General features: G+C 53.1%; 9 protein-coding genes across 9 annotated transcripts; 6 read left to right on the top strand and 3 right to left on the bottom strand.

The window, feature by feature from the left end:
* Positions 1 to 1,715: 1,715 nt before the first annotated feature.
* On the top strand, positions 1,716 to 2,108 carry CLUP02_03542 (uncharacterized protein; the record flags this gene model as incomplete). The annotated part of the gene is made up of 1 exon (XM_049282562.1): positions 1,716 to 2,108. The coding sequence occupies one exon, from the start codon at positions 1,716 to 1,718 to the stop codon at positions 2,106 to 2,108; it is 393 nt and encodes a 130-aa protein (XP_049139705.1).
* Positions 2,109 to 2,188: 80 nt separating this feature from the next.
* CLUP02_03541 (uncharacterized protein) lies at positions 2,189 to 2,443 on the bottom strand (the record flags this gene model as incomplete). Its single annotated transcript, XM_049282561.1, has 1 exon — positions 2,189 to 2,443. One exon carries the CDS (start codon positions 2,441 to 2,443, stop codon positions 2,189 to 2,191), a length of 255 nt encoding a protein of 84 aa, XP_049139704.1.
* Positions 2,444 to 3,846: 1,403 nt separating this feature from the next.
* CLUP02_03540 (uncharacterized protein) lies at positions 3,847 to 4,513 on the top strand (the record flags this gene model as incomplete). The annotated part of the gene is made up of 2 exons (XM_049282560.1): positions 3,847 to 3,893; positions 4,051 to 4,513. The coding sequence occupies 2 exons, from the start codon at positions 3,847 to 3,849 to the stop codon at positions 4,511 to 4,513; spliced, it is 510 nt and encodes a 169-aa protein (XP_049139703.1).
* A 985-nt stretch (positions 4,514 to 5,498) lies between these two features.
* Positions 5,499 to 5,744, top strand: CLUP02_03539 (uncharacterized protein; the record flags this gene model as incomplete). Its single annotated transcript, XM_049282559.1, has 1 exon — positions 5,499 to 5,744. The coding sequence occupies one exon, from the start codon at positions 5,499 to 5,501 to the stop codon at positions 5,742 to 5,744; it is 246 nt and encodes an 81-aa protein (XP_049139702.1).
* A 262-nt stretch (positions 5,745 to 6,006) lies between these two features.
* Positions 6,007 to 6,570, top strand: CLUP02_03538 (uncharacterized protein; the record flags this gene model as incomplete). The annotated part of the gene is made up of 1 exon (XM_049282558.1): positions 6,007 to 6,570. One exon carries the CDS (start codon positions 6,007 to 6,009, stop codon positions 6,568 to 6,570), a length of 564 nt encoding a protein of 187 aa, XP_049139701.1.
* An 852-nt stretch (positions 6,571 to 7,422) lies between these two features.
* On the top strand, positions 7,423 to 9,384 carry CLUP02_03537 (Gti1/Pac2 family protein; the record flags this gene model as incomplete). The annotated part of the gene is made up of 3 exons (XM_049282557.1): positions 7,423 to 7,577; positions 7,885 to 7,942; positions 8,002 to 9,384. Coding segments are annotated over 3 exons (1,596 nt in total), but the record flags the coding sequence as incomplete, so codon positions are not given.
* Positions 9,385 to 10,279: 895 nt separating this feature from the next.
* On the top strand, positions 10,280 to 11,549 carry CLUP02_03536 (CDP-alcohol phosphatidyltransferase; the record flags this gene model as incomplete). The annotated part of the gene is made up of 4 exons (XM_049282556.1): positions 10,280 to 10,518; positions 10,592 to 10,905; positions 11,082 to 11,328; positions 11,444 to 11,549. The coding sequence occupies 4 exons, from the start codon at positions 10,280 to 10,282 to the stop codon at positions 11,547 to 11,549; spliced, it is 906 nt and encodes a 301-aa protein (XP_049139699.1).
* A 279-nt stretch (positions 11,550 to 11,828) lies between these two features.
* CLUP02_03535 (glucose inhibited division protein A) lies at positions 11,829 to 14,012 on the bottom strand (the record flags this gene model as incomplete). The annotated part of the gene is made up of 3 exons (XM_049282555.1): positions 11,829 to 13,502; positions 13,574 to 13,838; positions 13,909 to 14,012. 3 exons carry the CDS (start codon positions 14,010 to 14,012, stop codon positions 11,829 to 11,831), a joined length of 2,043 nt encoding a protein of 680 aa, XP_049139698.1.
* Positions 14,013 to 14,761: 749 nt separating this feature from the next.
* CLUP02_03534 (Sec1 family protein) lies at positions 14,762 to 16,496 on the bottom strand (the record flags this gene model as incomplete). The annotated part of the gene is made up of 2 exons (XM_049282554.1): positions 14,762 to 15,376; positions 15,498 to 16,496. 2 exons carry the CDS (start codon positions 16,494 to 16,496, stop codon positions 14,762 to 14,764), a joined length of 1,614 nt encoding a protein of 537 aa, XP_049139697.1.
* Between the last annotated feature and the right edge of the window lie 858 nt (positions 16,497 to 17,354).

The raw sequence follows: 17,354 nt of genomic DNA, 5'->3' as shown, positions 1-17,354 counted from the left end.
CGAGCGAGAATAGTGCTATAATCGGCATCGACTAGAAATCCCAAACACAAGTCTGTTGCCAGACGCCGTTATGCGCTGTGCGGTTGGAATTTACGTGGGTATTGTTCTATTTCCAATTAAGCACAATACGCGCGACTTTGGAGCCGCGCTGGGTGGGAAGCAAAGCTGCAGGCATCCGAGCCTACAGGCTACACCAAACCACCGGGGGTGGTGGGACGGAGTAAAGTTTTCTTGATGACAATCTATTAGAGTGACATCGACCAAAGGCAAAACCGCAGTCAAGTTAGCATGCCACGCGGGAAGCGGGCGAGGCAGGGCAAGGGACCGGAAAGGTAACAAGAACGGTAAGCAGATTGGCAATGTCAAAAATAACCCAATTCTACGAACAGCAGGCACAGACGGTTGGTTATTGGCAAAAAGGAAGGAAAAAAAGGTGCATTGGTGAACGACGGCGAGAAAGTTTGAACCTCCAGAGAGTGAGTGCTTTAATCAGTCCATGATTGTACCCGCCGCACACCATATCACGCTCCTTCTACTAGCATCCGACGTGTAGTCAATGAGTTGTGACAGAATGCCTGTGTCACTACCTAGTACCTCGAGGACACGACGAACTCTTCGCACACTACCCAAGCACCGGATGGAGTATGGAGTGAAGCTGGGGGGGGGTCCATCAGCCTAGCTCCGTCCTGTCTCACTCTCGCGCCCGGCGCAGTCGGGACAAACACAAGAGGCTGCGGGACGAAACCAGTACGAAAGAGGAATTCTCGAGATGGGAGCTGACTTTGCATTTTCCGGCCTTGTCTTTCGGCTTTGTCCCTGACGCGCTTCGGAACTGGGGTAAAAGAGCCCGTCTGCCGATATAGACGTGGTTGGCGGAGGCAGTCCTCGATTACGAGAGACCAAGAAGATGTCACCCGCAGGCACGCACGTACGGATACATACGTACCCCTTGTGGTCTCGATGCCCCTCCTACGGTCTACCCAAGTCAAGGTAGTGTTGGAACAACGTGGAAGGGGTTTACAGATGGAAATTATCCTCGCAATCGGGATCACTCCCTCACACCTACCTATCCACTGGTTACTGCTACTATGCAAGAACACCTAGGCTATGTTGAGCCAAAGCGTTTTCGATGGTACTCGCCTCACCTAAAAGAAGTTCGTCTCGATGGTCGATGATGCCTCATCTTACGTGTTGTTCACTGGTCCTTACGCACTCCTCCTTTCACTTCTTCTTCATACCCTCTCGCTTTCCGTTCTAGTGTCATCACTTCATCCACAACCGAGCGTCTTGAGGCGCAAGCGTGGTATGACTGACGCGGCAGTTGCATTGATAGCCCTATTCGTACTTGGAGGGGCATCAATCAGCCTCGCTCGCATCGAACCCTGCGATGGTTATGTTCTTTTGCTGGACCCTTCACTTCGGCGTAGCCTAGCCTCGCCTTGGACGAAATGAAATAATTCTCAACGGGCGAGATTTGCCAACGGGCAGGTAGGGGACCAGGTGCCGTAGCCAAGAGGTTGGTTGTCGCCATGGATGCGTCGAGATGAAATTTAGCGGCCCCTCGACCCTTGTCTTTTGACCTTACTTAACATTCTTCCCCAACTTTGCAGCACAGGCGTCAAATCTGCTTCTCCTCTGCATTTACAAAGTAGTCTCTGATTACCGTCTGCTGCCCCTGGATACACTCACTGTATCTTGTCCTTGCATCAACCCGTATGAGCGCTCTGTTGTTGAAGACAGCCACAACGAAGTTGCTATCCCTGGGTAATTCGCTACTTCTGGCGCATCTGGTGGCCTGTGTGCGCGAAGTAGGTAGCGATCTTCTACATGTTCGGCGCAGACATGTTCCTTGTCTCAAGTTAGGCTCTCACACGGCACGCAAAGCAAGACAGGGAAGCTTGGAATTGGACGACGGGCTGGCTTTGTTTTCTTCTGTTTCCCTCCTTGTTTTCTTCAACATTTTGGCTCCCGAGCCCGCCGCCTGTGCTCTCCCTGCGCTGGCGTTCCCTTCCCGTAACCTTCTGTTCCTCTTGCCACGGCCCCCCACCGCTGCCGCCTTCTACCGGCTCGACCGTGCCCTCTTCCTCTTCTTGGCTGGCGGGTCATGAGAGGTTCCATCCAGTGTTGTAGCAGAAGGTCAGGCAGCCAAGGCATGGTGCAAGGGCCAGCCGTTGGGTATCCGTAGACGTTACGGTATCAGAGGTATCAGAGGTATCAGAGTGTCAGTGTCGAGAGTCCTTTTGTATTGGAAGGGATGGATGCCACAAGCGATGGCATGTCGAACGCCGTGCTTTACCTGACGGTTCATGCCTCTTGGCCCATTGCAATTTACCTTATACAGTCCTACATAATAAGGCAGGTTACCTACATGAGGCATGGAGTGGAAGTATTGTAGAGAGACAGTCTGCCGAAAAAGCACTAGCAGGCACGTGCATGCTTTCATCTCTCCCTTGAGTGGGTTGGCTAGACTTGGGGCCCAGATGTCTTAATTCTCCAGTCATGGCAACCTACGTACCCTGAGGACAATGTATCCGTAATAAAGAGTGGAAACTTGGAAGGTGACGGGAACTGCAAGGGGGCAACGGGGGAGAGAGAACCCCAAGAACAGTTCCTTCCTATTGTCAAATTGACGATACGTCCCCATACTCCATAGGTAAGGTACTCTGTGACTCTGTGCCTTCCTTTTGACAGAAACGTCTTGGTGGGGCGTACGCCTCGTCCCGAAGAGGTCTTTTCCATCACCTCTTGCGACTTCCATACGGAGTACATACACATCCCCAAAGCAAGAGGATTCGACATCAATAGCAACCAGTAATTGCCAATGGCATGACAGATACCGCACCACCTGCGCATCCACCTTTTACGTTTCAACGATCTGGTGTGCTTGTCGACGTTGTCGCCGCCGGCTCGCCTCTTCCCTCTTCCTGATACCTCTGGCCGTGCCCATCTTCCGCCCTCATCGCCGCCTTGTCCCTCTTGCATCTTCATCTCTATGCCCCCCCCTCTTCCCTCCTCTTCTCACCTTTTCCTTTTCACTCCCACCCGACCGTTTAACGCCTATCCCATCCCATCCTGTCCATCCGACCTTATCCTATCTAGCTCATAGTTGCCTTCCCTGTCTATCCATCCTGTTTCTTTTCCTTCAATCCAACCGTTCGTTACCGTCTTTGTCCTCGTCCTCGTCCATGTCGACCAGTCTCCTCCCCGATTTTGAATGTATCAATCCGAGCACAAACTTGGCGCTGACACCTCGCGGACACTGGACGCTCGGTGATTTACTGCTCCCCTCAACTTGCAGGTGCTCAGCACCGCTTGGCCTCGCAAGGCCTTCAAGCGGTCTTTGGAGTATTGGAGAGGAATTGGTCCAAACACACACAGTGGCCTCACACTCCCCCTTCCTTGTCGTCGGGCAGCTCCCCGCTGCTAGGAAGAGATGGGTATGGCTAAGTATCCAATTCTGCAATTGCACAGCCGTTTCTCTGTACTCTGCCATGACGCCGGACCACCAACCGCAGCTCATACCCAGATGCCTCAACATCAAGTTCATTGCATGTTTTATCTGCCCTCATGTATCTTCGCCGTTGCTCATACCAAGTGTCAGCTACCTTTGTCCGTCTCGGCTCTCGCGTTCCTTGTCACTGTTGCAATCGTACTCAGTATTGGTTTGCCGTAGCTGGTGATGTATTCGTTGTCGACATTTGTTTCATCGAAAGCTGCCGTAATTGGCTTCAACCAATGCTCAGGGCATGACAATATAGGTCAAGCAGAAATACGAGAAAAAGATTTTGCTCCCGTCGACCCGCCAAATAGTTGGCATCAAAAGCCAAAAACTAAATCAGGCAAACTATGGCTACCAGCCCGAATCAAGCATCAAGCACCGGCCAGCAGTTGTCGTTCGATCCCGTCGCCTTGCTTTGCCCAAGCTCTTTCTTTATCTCCCCTCTCGGTCCTTGTGTGGGAAGCTTACCTTGAGGCATTTGAGCTTAACCTTGTCGGACTCTTTCCCTCACCCAACCTTGACCATGCGTCCCACACCAATACCAATACTAGAACGAGGGACGACGACATCGACAACAACAACAACAACAACTACTACTACTACTACTACTACTACTACTACTACTACTACTACTACTACTACTACTACTACTACTACTACTACTACTACTACTACTACTACTACTACTACTACTACTACTACTACTACTACTACTACTACTACTACTACTACTACTACTACTACTACTACTACTACTACTACTACTACTATAATAACAATAGGAGCAGCTGCTTCCGACCAGCATCTGGTCTCTGCCTGTTGCCTTGCACACGCTGTATGGCAGAATTTGGTCCTCGGCAGGATGTGCTCATGGTATTGCCGACTTACAGCAGAACGGGCAGCCCATGCCAAGCATCTACGGATAGAAATATCAGCACCGGCACAGATGCCAAGCCAGAGATGGCTATGGATGAGATAGCATCACAGGGTGCTGTAGACTGGCAGACAGACTAAGAAGTTGGAAGAGCCACAGCAATAACACGCCCAGAGGTACCGTACGGGCAGAGAGAGCGCAGCAGGTCTTGGCACGCTTGGTCGGTTCGACTCAGTCGACTCAAGCCCAGCCCAGTCGAGTCCTGGTGCCATCTACAACGCCCTTCTTGTTCATCCACCATCAGTCACCCCACCCATTGGTCCTGACAAGTGCCCATCTCAAGGCTGTGCTGCATAGGTATCCGTAGGTTGGTATCCTATGAGAAGTAGGGAACAGAAGGGGGGGGGGGGGGGGGGGAAAAGTGTCGAGGGGGGGGGGGGGGGGGCCGGAGGAGGCACAAAAAAACAAAAAGGAGAAGAAGGGAAAAGATCCTGCCTCTCTGCACACACCTTGGGCTTTCCCAACCCCCAGGGGGTGGGGGGGGGGGGGGGGGGGGGGGGGGGCAAAGTAGTCAGTGAGTGAGTGAGTGAGCACTGATGAGCAGCAACAGCAGCAAAGAGTAGCAAGGGGAAAAGTCCATGCTCTCTTGCACACACTTTGGGTCTTCCACACCATGGATGGCGCTGGCATTAACTGGTATTGGCATTGGCGCAGGTACGGGTGATGGTACTCACAGCTGTCTGTACCTCTCTCTCTCTCTCTCTTTCTCTCGCTGTCTCTCTAGTCTTGGTCGGATACGATACCTACCCTGCTTCTACCTGGCCCTGCCGACTTGGTCCCCGCTTGAACTTGGTCGAGGTATTTCCCTTCTGCTTTTTTTTGATCGCCGAGCGTTTCCCCCAGCATCTGGCACGTCCTTTTTTCTCTCCAGGTCCACCACCATCATCCAAGGCATGGTATGTACTTTGTACACTACACACACACACGTACGGATACACACACGCACACACTCACACACTCACACACACACCAAATATTCTCTCTCTGTGTCGTTCTTCTCTTTTCTGCCCGCCCGTCTCTTACTTACTCCTCCTTCCATTGCCCACCGTCTTCTTTCTCATACGGATGGATACCCAAGGCACTCCTCCCGCTGCACTGTTGTTTCTCTCTCACTCTCTTCCCTTTCTCTCACTCTTACCGTCCTCCTCTCTTACATCGCACTCCCTCCCTCTTTCTCCCCGTCTCTCCCACACGCCCTCCCCCCTGCCTCTAATCCACACTCCTCTTGTACCCCATCTCTCTCTCTCTCTCACTCTCTGTCTCTCTCTCACTCTCTCCCCTCTCACTCTTCACACCCCATACCCTCCTTAGCTCGACCCCCCTGTATCCTGTGAGCTGGGTTGTGTGTCTTTGCGTCCTCTACGAATACACAATTACCAGTAAGTAGTCCCAATCCTAGTCCAAGTCCCACCGCCGCCGCCGCCGCCGCCGCCGCCGTCTTTCCCTCCGCCTTGTCCTGCTTGCCTCCACACCCACCGGCTCTGCTTTGGAAGGAAAAGGGTACTGACTCTTTGGCTCTGTTTCTAGGCTCTGGCTCCCGCACCTGTGTTCTATCTACCCGTACCTCTTGTTGATGCGACTGATCTCTCTTTCTCTCTTTCTCGCGAATGCTTGTCACTTTCCACCTCGTCCGTCCCGTCGTCACTCGTCACTCTGGCCCTCCTTGACCTTGACCTTCTCCCCTCCACCTCCTCCACTTCCACCTCCTCTAAGGATACATCCTGTGCTGCCGCTACCGCCGACGCCGCTCTGCCCTCTGCCCCGTCCGCCTTGTCTTTCTTGGCTCTCGACGTACATGGTAGAGCTTCATCTGCTACCCTTGCTCGGCTTCAAACAGCTTCCTGATCTCCTCGACCGCGGCACCTTGCCTGGCCCTACGTCGGCATCCCGCCTTGAGCCCTGGGTCCGATCTGCCCTGTCTATTGTCTTAACCCAGGCCTGTCTGTACTATCCTGGTTCTCTGAGCTCGAGGCACCTCCATCTTGTTCTCGGCTGCCGTGGGCGCGCGCGCTCTCTCTCACCTCACTCCTCCCCTGATTGCACTGCAAAAAGAGTACATGGGCATATTATTTCATCCAGTCTCCCGATCTTCACGCGCAATTACCAGTTTTACCGTCGGGCACCGACATTCATATAAGTCCTCGGCGACATCCAGTCTGCAGACTACTTCATCTACTTCTTGCTGCAGTCCCTAGCATCCGAAGCTCAGGATACCAGGAGTTCGAGGCTCAACCACTCGGTTCAAGAAATCAAAAACCTCCGAGGCCCTCCCTTCTGTTTACTCCCTTCCCGACATCTAAGATCTCAGGGTCCGTTCCACCCACTGCAGCAAAGCAAGGCAAACCAAAGCACACCACAGCACAACAGTACATCACACCGCATACATCAACCACCACCCACGCTCATTCCTTTGCAACAAGAATCTCGCCAGCTAGCTGCTCCTCATCCTCCGCACCCACCTACCTCTAACTCTCATCAATCCTTCTCTTCCCAGTAAGAAGGACGAGCCTCTTTCCTTCTTTCTCTCTCTCTCTCTCGCTCTCCCTCACACACACACACACACACTCACACACACACACACACAATCATCCTCCTTCCTCGGAACCTATACCACAGTAATTGTTCTGGAACCTGGCCATCCACCAGTTCACCGCAAACCGCCCCGACAGGAAAGAGAGAAACCCAGACCGCGCAGCTAACACGCCGCCAATATTCAACCGTGCTACGCTTGACAAACCTTAAAACACTGGACCTCACCATCAACCTCCGGTTCCTGACCCACGCAAGCCACAAGCCATAGACATACACGAACATCTATCCCGTTGCCTGCTGCTTCTGGCCGTACACATTCCGTCCTCAAGCTCCTACTCTTGCTTGGGCCAGTCCAGAACTGTATACTCTCTCCGATCAGAGGCGTTGAGCCCGTCGCGCCATCCCACACCCAAGCTTCACGCGTCAGGTGACGGTAACCTTGAGTCTTCCAACACAGCTTCTGTTCTCGGTGGCTGAACCAGAAGACGGAAAGGTGAACAAGGAGGCGCACGGAAGCATACAGTCTCGCGACCTGGATACTGCGATAAGCGCAGGGCGAACGACGGTCCCGCGTCTTGCTGCAGATTCAGAGCTCCACACACGTACCGTGTGGTACCTTACCTTACCCTCCTGCCCATTATATTCCCCTCCCTCTTCTCTCCTTCGCAGAAACGCTTTGGAAATTTAGCTTTAACAAGTCTTAATCTTCTTGTCGCCGTTGAAAGACTTTCATCCCTCCTCCTCCCACCGGCGTTCCTTCTGTCTACGCCCTCCTCTTTCCATCCTCGCGCGTCTTAGTCTCAATATCACGCTCAACTGCGCGGCTCCATCACTGTTCTCACGAGCACTCGCTAGTCAAGTCAGCAGGGCTAGCTTCGCTTCCCTTCTCCTCCCCATCATCATCACCATCATCTGGGAGGACTGAACCTTTCACACTCTATTCAACATTTCCTTTCCAACGCATACACGTACTGCCGGTAAGTGGCGCAACTCTACCATCGTTACCGCAAACGTTCAACGTAACTTACACGATTAGACTCGGCGCAACCGGAAGCCAAAAATGGCGAATTCCAACGTCCCATTAAACCCAACCTTCATCGGCCACGTTGCTTCCACCCTCGACGCTCTGGTTCTCTTTGAAGCATGTCTGAGCAGTGCACTACACCATGTTCCCCGCAGACCACACGACCGCGAACGCCAGGATCTCATCAAGAGCGGCAATGTCTTCATCTACGAGGAGCACTCGTCCGGCATCAAGCGCTGGACTGACGGAGTTGCTTGGAGTCCCAGTCGTATTCTCGGCAACTTCCTCATCTACCGCGAACTCGACCGGCCGTTCCCGCCTGGCGAAAAGAAGCGCGCCATGAAACGTAACAAAAAACCCACAGGTGTAACGAAGCCTGAGGTCGCGCGCCAAGGCAGCGTCAACGGAGCTGCGTCTACTATGGGCATGGGAGATGGCTCGCAAGGCGGCAACAAGGACGCGGAGCGAGCATTGATTGGATCCCTAGTCGACTCGTATCCCTTCAAGGAAAACGGTCTGGTGAAGAAGACGATCAGTGTGACTTACCAGGGCGTGCCGCACCACCTGGTGTCCTATTACAACGTCGAAGATGTCACAGAGGGCAAGCTGATGACACCTTCCAAAGATCACCAGCTCTCTACCATTATTCCTAGAGGGGAATTGATCATGTCGCAAAATTTCCGCGCCCCAATTGACGAGGTCGAGATGGACGACTCCCGAGGAGGTCACGGACTTTTGGCGCAATACTATCCCGTTAACGGCCACCACCAGAGCCTGTCACGAGCAATGTCGGTGCCTTCGCTACACATGAGCGGAATGCCTGCGGCGCAGTTCGGCCATCCACCGTACATGTCGTATATGAATCCAGTCCCCGGGTCCGTCAGCAACGTTGGCTATGCGCAGCCTCAACACCCAAATTACGCATATGATAGCCTGAGCCGTGCAGGCCGGTATCCGTCAAGTGCTGGCTTGGCTCCCGACATGTCTCGAAACATGGTACTCGAGTCACAGCACCATCCTCGACGACACTCAACAGCTTACGAGCCCGTCACGGGCCCCGAAATGGGTCTTGCTAGCAGCTTGCCAGCTGTATCAAGCGACCCGTCAAGGTCAATGGGTGGAGGCAACTACATGACATCCATGTTGTATTCCCAACAACGCCCTCACGACATGTCTCCTCATGAGCCCTTCCCCTCGCCGTCTCCCCGCCACGTGCACAACGAATCCGGGATGGGCGGTGACAGAAGCGCCCAGGGCTTCCCCATTGAAGGGCTCAATCGCGATACGTGGAACACGTTTGACCAGATAGCCGAGGACGACCAAGGTCAATACATGCCGCAAGGGAGTGCAGGCTGGCCCAGTAGCAACAACAACAACTCGCTTGGTAGGAACTGAAGAGAAGTAGGATTAGAGTCGTTTGCACGTCTCGACTACCGGACTTGTCCAACATGAGGCCGCTGGACATAGAACCAGGACCCAACATTGGTTGGACCGAATCACCAGAGAGGATTGCCCTTGAACGACAGTGTGGAAAATGTTGCGGGGTCATCAAATCCCTCAGGTTACAGAGGGTGACTCTGAATTCAGGCGCCAAGGTGCTTGGTTAGCGCGGCGCCGAGGTTGCGGTTTGCGATGATGTTTTTTGATCCGGAAGAAAACAGAGGTGCGCAAAGCTGAGCGCAACCTACGATCCAGGAGTATGTGATGTATACTGAACAGGGAAAGGGGGGTTTCTTGGGACTACCAAAAAGTTTACCTGTAAGGCAGTTACAGTCTGCAGACACGCATGTTGTACTCAACGCAACGAATCATCATGCGATGTGATCGTTTGTCTAGGTAGTAGGGTATGCGTAGTCTGTAGTGCTCCATTCGATGAGAGTGATTACATAGGCAGAGTGGCGCTTTGCTACATTACACTTCAACATACCTTACCTTGTTTAAGGACAATTGAAAATTCAGTCAACTATGCGGCAAAGAAGAATATGCTAGTGGCAGAGGTTTCCTGTTCGTGACATACTTGGGACACGGGCCAATGGTGATTCACGCTTACCAAACGACGGAAACCAAAGGTACCTACATTAGGTACGGAGTACTCCGTACCTTCTTTAGTAATGTACCTAAGGTAAGCTTCCCGTCCGTTGAGGAAAGAGCTCTACGCGCATAGCAAGGGGGGGTAGCTCCCGACGTCTTCCACCCGCACGTGAGCTCGTGATCGTCACTCATCCAATCGATCGCGCGAAAACCAAGTGAAGTTCAATTGCGGTCTGCGTCGGTGCTCCAGAACACAGACATGCCATTCGTCAGGCTCGGTGGTCGCAGGGCTCTGTCTCTGGCGCAATGCGGTCGTGTACAAAACAGCTTCTGTCCTAGCAGTGGCAATCGCCTTCTCCATGCGTTGCCGTCACCAGCACGGCATCGGCCGACCTTAAAGCTCACTGCCAGTGCCATTCTCAACCCCCCGCCTCAGCGTCAATCGCGGCCGCGGCTCGTCGCTCCCTACGTATCGCAGAGCGATGGTAAACCACCCAGGTTTGTCTCCTTCTTTCCCCCGGCCAAGGCCCCTCTTCCCCAATGCATAGGCTGACGTGTGAGATTGCTACAGCACGGCAAGCAAGATCGTCGCGAAGCTGCCCACGTTACCACCGACCCTGCGCGAAGACATCCGTACCCTCCCGAACCTGCTGACACTCTCGCGCCTCGTGGCCGCGCCGTTTGTGGGCTATTTTATCCTCCACGACCAACATGCCTGGGCCTTGGGCTTGTTCGCGTACGCCGGTGTGACGGATTTGCTGGACGGGTGGATCGCGAGGCGGTGGAAGCAGCAGACTGTTGTCGGGACGGTGATTGATCCGATGGCAGACAAGGCGTTGATGACTATCCTCACTGTGTGCCTCGCCGCTCAGGGGTCTCTTCCGGGTAGGTCCTTTTCTTTGCTGGCTTTAGTCCCCTCCATCTCCGTCTGTCAACGGAGAAGCTTCCCGGGGATCGAATAATGTGATGGGATGTGGCGTGGAAGGAGCTTCGAATGCCTCGCCGACGCTCCCGCCAATCTGAGGGAATAATGTAGACTGACAATTATATGCACCTGACAGTGTGGCTCGCAACAATCATCCTAGGTCGCGACGTGGGCCTCGCCATCTCCGCCATCTACTACCGCTGGATCTCCCTCCCGCCGCCAAAGACCTTTGCACGGTACTGGGACTTTTCCCTGCCCTCGGCCGAAGTACACCCCACGACCATCAGCAAGTACAACACCTTCCTCCAGCTCGTTCTCATCGGCCTCACGACGGCCGCGCCGGTGTTCAGCTATGACCTGTCGACGCCTTTGACAGTCATGCAGTACGTTGACTCCTTTCCCCCTTGCCGGTGCTAGACTTCTTCGTGAAATTGCACAACATGAGGCGTTTTTTTTTTGAGGTTTGTAGATTCCTCCGTTGTGCTGACTGGAGTCTAGATATGTTGTCGCCACCACCACGATTTGGAGCGGCGCCAGCTACATTTACACCAAGGATGCGGTCAAGATTCTTGCACCGCCGAAGACTCCGCCTCCGAAGGTATAAAGCAACATAACCGCAGCCTCGTGGGGAAGTAAAAATGCAGCTCATCCATCAGGTGTGGTGCATCAGTGTACGTAACAAATCATGTATAAAAGGGGCGTTACGGAAGGTGGGCAAAATTTTGTAAAATTGAATATACACGCACAAAGGGAGCAAGAAACCTTGGTCCCAGTCGGCAGCTATGGTATTGATACAAGCAGAAAGATTACGCTTTTCTAGCCTTCTCCAGCTCTACATCAGTCGGCAAGCCCTTCTTTCTAGGTATTCTGCGTATTCGTTGCGTTACGGCGTGTCCTTCTCCCGGCTCTGCTGCCTCTCCCGCCACGGCTTCTCCATGTTGGCTAGGGCAATGCTCTTCTGCTGGCGTTGCACGTAGCCCAACAGACGGAGGCATCCAGACGGCGTGATGCCCTCCAACCGCCTCGCCTGCGCTAGAGTCTCGGGCATGGTGGCTTTGAGAACCGTCTTCTCAGCCATGGCCAGGCCAGGGACCTTGTCGTAGTCGATCGAATCGGGCAGCCTCAGACTTTCGTCCCTGGCAAAGACCTTGCGCTCGGCGAGCTGTCGCTTGATGAATGGTGCGTACGTCGCCTCGATGTGAATGCGGGACTTGAGACGCTCCGGAATGGAGTCTATACTTGGTACCGCGGCAGCGACCTGGTTCCAGGTTACGTCCTTTAGTCGGAGCATATCCATTGCGTTGCGCCGGGTCGTGTCTTGTTTAACGCGGAAACCGCATTTGGACCATTCAGGTGTGCTCTTGCTCGTCGAAGAGAGGAGTGACATGATGTCATCCATCTGCTGCTTCTCATCGCTGAAGTGCGTCCACCGCTTGTCCGACACGACGCCCCAGTCCCGTCCTTTCTCGGTCAGTCGAAGGTCGGCGTTATCCGCTCTCGACGTCAGCCTGTATTCGCTTCGTGTTGTGAACATTCTATACGGTTCAGTAACGCCCTTGGTAATGAGGTCATCAATCATGATGCCGATGTAGCCGTCTGCTCGGGATATCGGGGCCGCTTCGAGGCCCAGCGCGGAGCGAGCTGCGTTCATGCCGGCAACAACGCCCTGCCCGGCCGCCTCTTCATAACCCGTGGTGCCGTTGATCTGTCCAGCGAGGAACAGGCCGCTAATCTGCTTCGTTTCGAGCGTCGCCTTGAGACTCCGAGGGTCTATGTAGTCGTACTCGACACCGTATCCCACTTGTGTCATGACGCACTTCTCCAGGCCTGGAATCGAGCGCAGAATCTGTTCCTGAGCCTCTTCCGGTACGGTCATGGACAAGCCATTGGGGTATATGAGGTCGCTGTCGAAACCTTCGGGCTCCAGCCAGACAAGATGCTTGTCTTTGTCAGAGAACCGGGTGATTTTCGCCTCTAATGAGGGGCAATATCTTGGGCCCCTGATGGTTTCTCGGATGTGTATCGTCTTGTCCAGGTTGGCCCTTACAATGTCATGCGTCGCCTCATTCGTATAAGTGACCCAGCAGGACAATTGCTCTTCGACGGCCACTCTATCGTTCAGGAAGCTGAACGGCATGGGCGGGTCGTCTCCGGGCTGCCTCTCCAGCTGCGAAAAGTCAATGCTGTCCTTGGCGATACGCGGCGGCGTTCCTGTCTTGAGCCTTCCTAGGCGAAAACCACTGTCGTCCAACGACTTGCTTAAGCCAAAGGATGCATCTTCTCCGATCCGTCCGGCGGGATACGCTTTCATGCCGATATGAATCTCGGCGCTCAAAAACGTGCCCGTCGTAATGATTACTGCACGTGTAGGGAGAACCTCGCCAGACTCGAGACGCACGCCTGTAATCTTGCTCTGGACGGAACTCGTGGTTTCTGCGCTCTCACTCGTGACGATATCGGATACACTACCTAGCACGATGGACAGGTTTGGGTACGTTTCCAGCTCTTCTCTCATGTGCTTCTGGTATAGTTTTCGATCAATCTGTGCTCGGGGTCCCTGCAAAAGTAACGGGTTAGCGACTACAAAGATTCCTCAGAGAAATAGAACTCTGCATGGAGCTTACATACCCAAACAGCCGGCCCCTTGGTCCGATTCAAGACCCTGAACTGCACGCCAGCCTTGTCGATGACCCTACCTGCCAACCCATCGAGAGCATCGATTTCGCGAAGTATTATTCCCTTTCCGATGCCGCCGAAAGATGGATTGCAGGAGCAGGTGCCGAGGTTCTCGATCTTTGGTGTGACCAGAGCTGTCCGCGCGCCGGTTCTGGCAGCCGCTGCGCATGCTTCTGCGCCCGCGTGGCCGCCTCCCACTACAACGACATCGAATGGTCTTGAACATTCGTAAGCTACGTGCAACTGGCGCGCGAGAGGTGTATGTTCTCGGTATGCTGCAGACTGACCTGGTGCCTTCTGCGACGTCTGCGAAGCCGCGCCTACCGAGCTGTCGCAAGCTTCTGGCAGCAGGACGTGGGCGCAGCTTCAAGGCTGCTGAAAGGGATCGCATCGCCTATGTTAATAGGCTAAGAGACTACACGCGCTCCAGCAGATGCGACTGGCAAGCTCGTGTCCTGGGAAGTAGAATCGAGTTTGAAGGCTGAAGTTCTCCTAGTTTGTATCCAGAGTTCCTCTATGCCATTGCTCCCCCATTGATTTTTTTGGCCCCTTGGTGCCACAGTGTAGTGACATGATCGGTGCACGGCGGTTACAAACACCGACTGCAGGGGGTACTTTTATTGTAGCTTACCAAAGTGCTGTCGTCGCCAATGAGCATCTTCTCAGGAGTGCTATGAGCCTCTCAATAAACTCATCGCTACCTTATTCCGTGTATCACATGAAACTATGAACAACAATGTCGCACCAAATACACATTGCTCACTTTCTCGTCCAGTCTTAGGAAGCATGATGGCTAAGCATTTACATCTGCTGGAGAATACCAGATTTGATGGTCGCAACCAAGCCTTCCAATAATAAGTCATGTTCCTCCTCCTCCTTCGTCTTTGTCTTTCCTTGTGCAATACGAGTATGCCACAGAGGAGCTTGTGGTCCTTTCTCCTGCACTCTGCCAAATTGAAAATAGAGTATAGACATTCATTCCGTGCACAATTAGCCTAGTCGAAGAGCATCTTGGCGCACAACAACTCGATGCCTGGTGACCTTGTCTGTTCCTTGCGAAAGGGCCTATGAGTACATGCAGACACGAGAATTGCCGATGGTCACTGAGATCTCGAACGTCCCAAATTGACTGCTCTCCGTTTATCGCCTTGTGCCAGCTTTCTGCGTCTCGGGCCACGAAGATACAGCATCCTCAACCTCTTCCAGGAATGTAGCCGAGTTGTGGACTGTAGTACCTCCTAGTACCAAGCGCACACCTGGCGAAGATGCGTTGATTGTTGCCACCATCTTGGCCTCCTCGTATGTTGCTCCACCGACTATGAAGACAATAACGTCTTGCGGCTTGTCTCGAGTAGTTCCTCCGCCCTCAACAAAGGGATACTGCTGTTCTTTAAGTCGTCCCCGAATCAGATTCTGAAGCGTACTTTCAAGTAAGGGGCTATGCTGTGTGTAAACGTTCTCGACACCCTTTAGTCCCTTAAACCTGGCACCAGCTCCTCCAAATATGCCACCCCCCTCGAAAATGTCTGCAATGCCTGCTTGAGCCTGTGATTGCTGCAATGAAGATTGATACTTCACAAGCTTGGAGATGAGGTCTGCTCGCCGGACTGAGACCCCGCCAGCGGCCACCAAGAGGTCCACGAGCATGGGGAGTGCGTTGGACGGATTGCGCTCATATCGTAGGGCATAAAGGGCGACTAGGCCAACCTTGCTGTCGCTTGTCACCTTTGGAGACTGAATAAGCTTTTGAATGTTCTGTGGGAAGAGTCAGCTTCTGGTATCTGCGCTGGGAAGCCGTACTATGATTGTCGGATAATACCTTGAGATCAGCCGCATGGTTGTCATTACAAGCGAGACTTTGTTCCAGCTCACTGACTTCGAGTAGGTTCTCGGCTCCAACACGTCTACTCAACTCTGAAACCAAGGTGACGTGCTTGCTAACATTTCCGGATAGCTTGCGGAACTCAGGGTATTCCTCGATGAAGCGCTTCATGTCCGATATCGACTCGATATTTGAGCTGTTTTGTGTCTTGGACTGGTATTGCTCCACGTAGTCTTTGATGTTGCCGCCCAAGTCACCAAAGTTGAGATACATGTTCTTCTTGAAGAAAGGATCCTGGTCTTGCGACAAGACAATCTCCTTCAGCTCCGGGCGAATATCAGGCACATCGCTTAGGTCGACTCGGCCGTTGGTAATACCAAGAAGATGGTGCACCATGGCTTGATATGTCCATTGCGTGAGAAGTGGTGTTGCTGGATCCTCGCGCCTGTCGAGCACGAGCAGGAGAGGAGGCGTGTCCACCTTCCGGAAGTCGAAAAGCTGCTCCTCTTGTGTAATACGATATCGCACTTCTGTAGCCAATTTCTTGGTAAGTGGGCTGGTCTTGGAGTATCTGATCAGCGGTTTCTTCTTCAGTGCAAGAAGCACAGCAACGAGTCCGTCAGCACTTCGTTGCAGGGCGTCTGGGTTCCACGTGTCTTGGTTGCTGCCCCACAGACGCTGATGGGGAAGGCTGAGTCCAAGTGAGAACAGATCGGGGTTGATGACGATGAAGTCGGCAAACTGCTCCTGAACCAGCTTCACAACCTCATGGTCGTCAGCCTCGGCAAGTCTTTCTAGTGATGACTTCTTGACGACGTTGGTGAAATACAGATGATACTCTCCGTACTTCGGCTCTCGCAGTTCATCAATCAGGAGTTGAATGGAGTCTGGCGATGGTCGTACAAGACATAAACATCGCAAGTGACGCATCTTCTCTCTGTTGGCGTTATCAATACGATCAATGAGATAGACCTCGTGATTCAGCAGTGCTGACTGAGTGATAGCAGTGGACACAATAGGAACTGTCTCGCGGTCCAGCAGCAGAACCTTCATTTTTGCCGACTGTGTCGAAGATGAAGAATCAGCGGACTGAATCATACGAGAGACATAGCCAGCCACTGCTTGTGCCACGTCCATGTTGGCCAGCGGCGCAGAACGAAAAGGTCGAATGCGTGTTGAAGTGTGTTCAATGGAGGAAAGGATGGGATACGTCCTTCGGCTGGTGGTGGCGATGGTTTGAGAATAGGGACCGATGCTCAATGAAAGCTGTGAATTCTCTAAGCGTGGTATTCAGCGGTGTTGTGTCTTCGATGAATTAAGATGAATCGCAGGATGAGCGGAAACAATGTCGTTCGCAGATGGCAGAGTTGACTGGGACAGCTTGCCTGAGCTCCCTGGCCTGCGTGCCTACCACGCCTGCGTACTTTAGGTACCTCATCCTTGGTAAAGTACCCTCGACATTAGGTACACCCACAACTCCAACAGCTTTCTAAGCTGGGTATACCACAGATTTCCCAGCGCTAAAGTCGAAGGCCGGCCTAGAAAAAGGGATTGATAGAAAGATGTCTCCCCCGCTAGATCTTTCTATGACTTGAGTGTTGTGATATTGCATACATGTTGAGTGGTATTATATACTTCACCATGGCAGTGGAAACTCCCGCGGGATGATTGTGCCCGACACAGTGACTAGCCTCCTCGGGTCAGCTGTGGGTCCTTGGAGCAGTGACGTCCAGGCCACTCCACAGTGTCAAAACTGTTAGTCAAACACCTCAAGGCCGGATGGCACTTCGTCGTGGCATTCATGCAGCATCTAACAGGCTTCCTTCACTAAGATCCAGCTTCCAAAGCCACAAATCTCACGACGGCCAAGTCCTCACCCATAATCTTGTACTTCGTCCCCAGTGAGCACAT

The sequence above is a fragment of the Colletotrichum lupini genome, chromosome 2, assembly GCF_023278565.1.
Source record: "Colletotrichum lupini chromosome 2, complete sequence".
Taxonomy (NCBI): domain Eukaryota; kingdom Fungi; phylum Ascomycota; class Sordariomycetes; order Glomerellales; family Glomerellaceae; genus Colletotrichum; species Colletotrichum lupini.
Note: the sequence above shows the minus strand (reverse complement) of the source record. Positions and strands in the feature narration are given on the sequence as shown.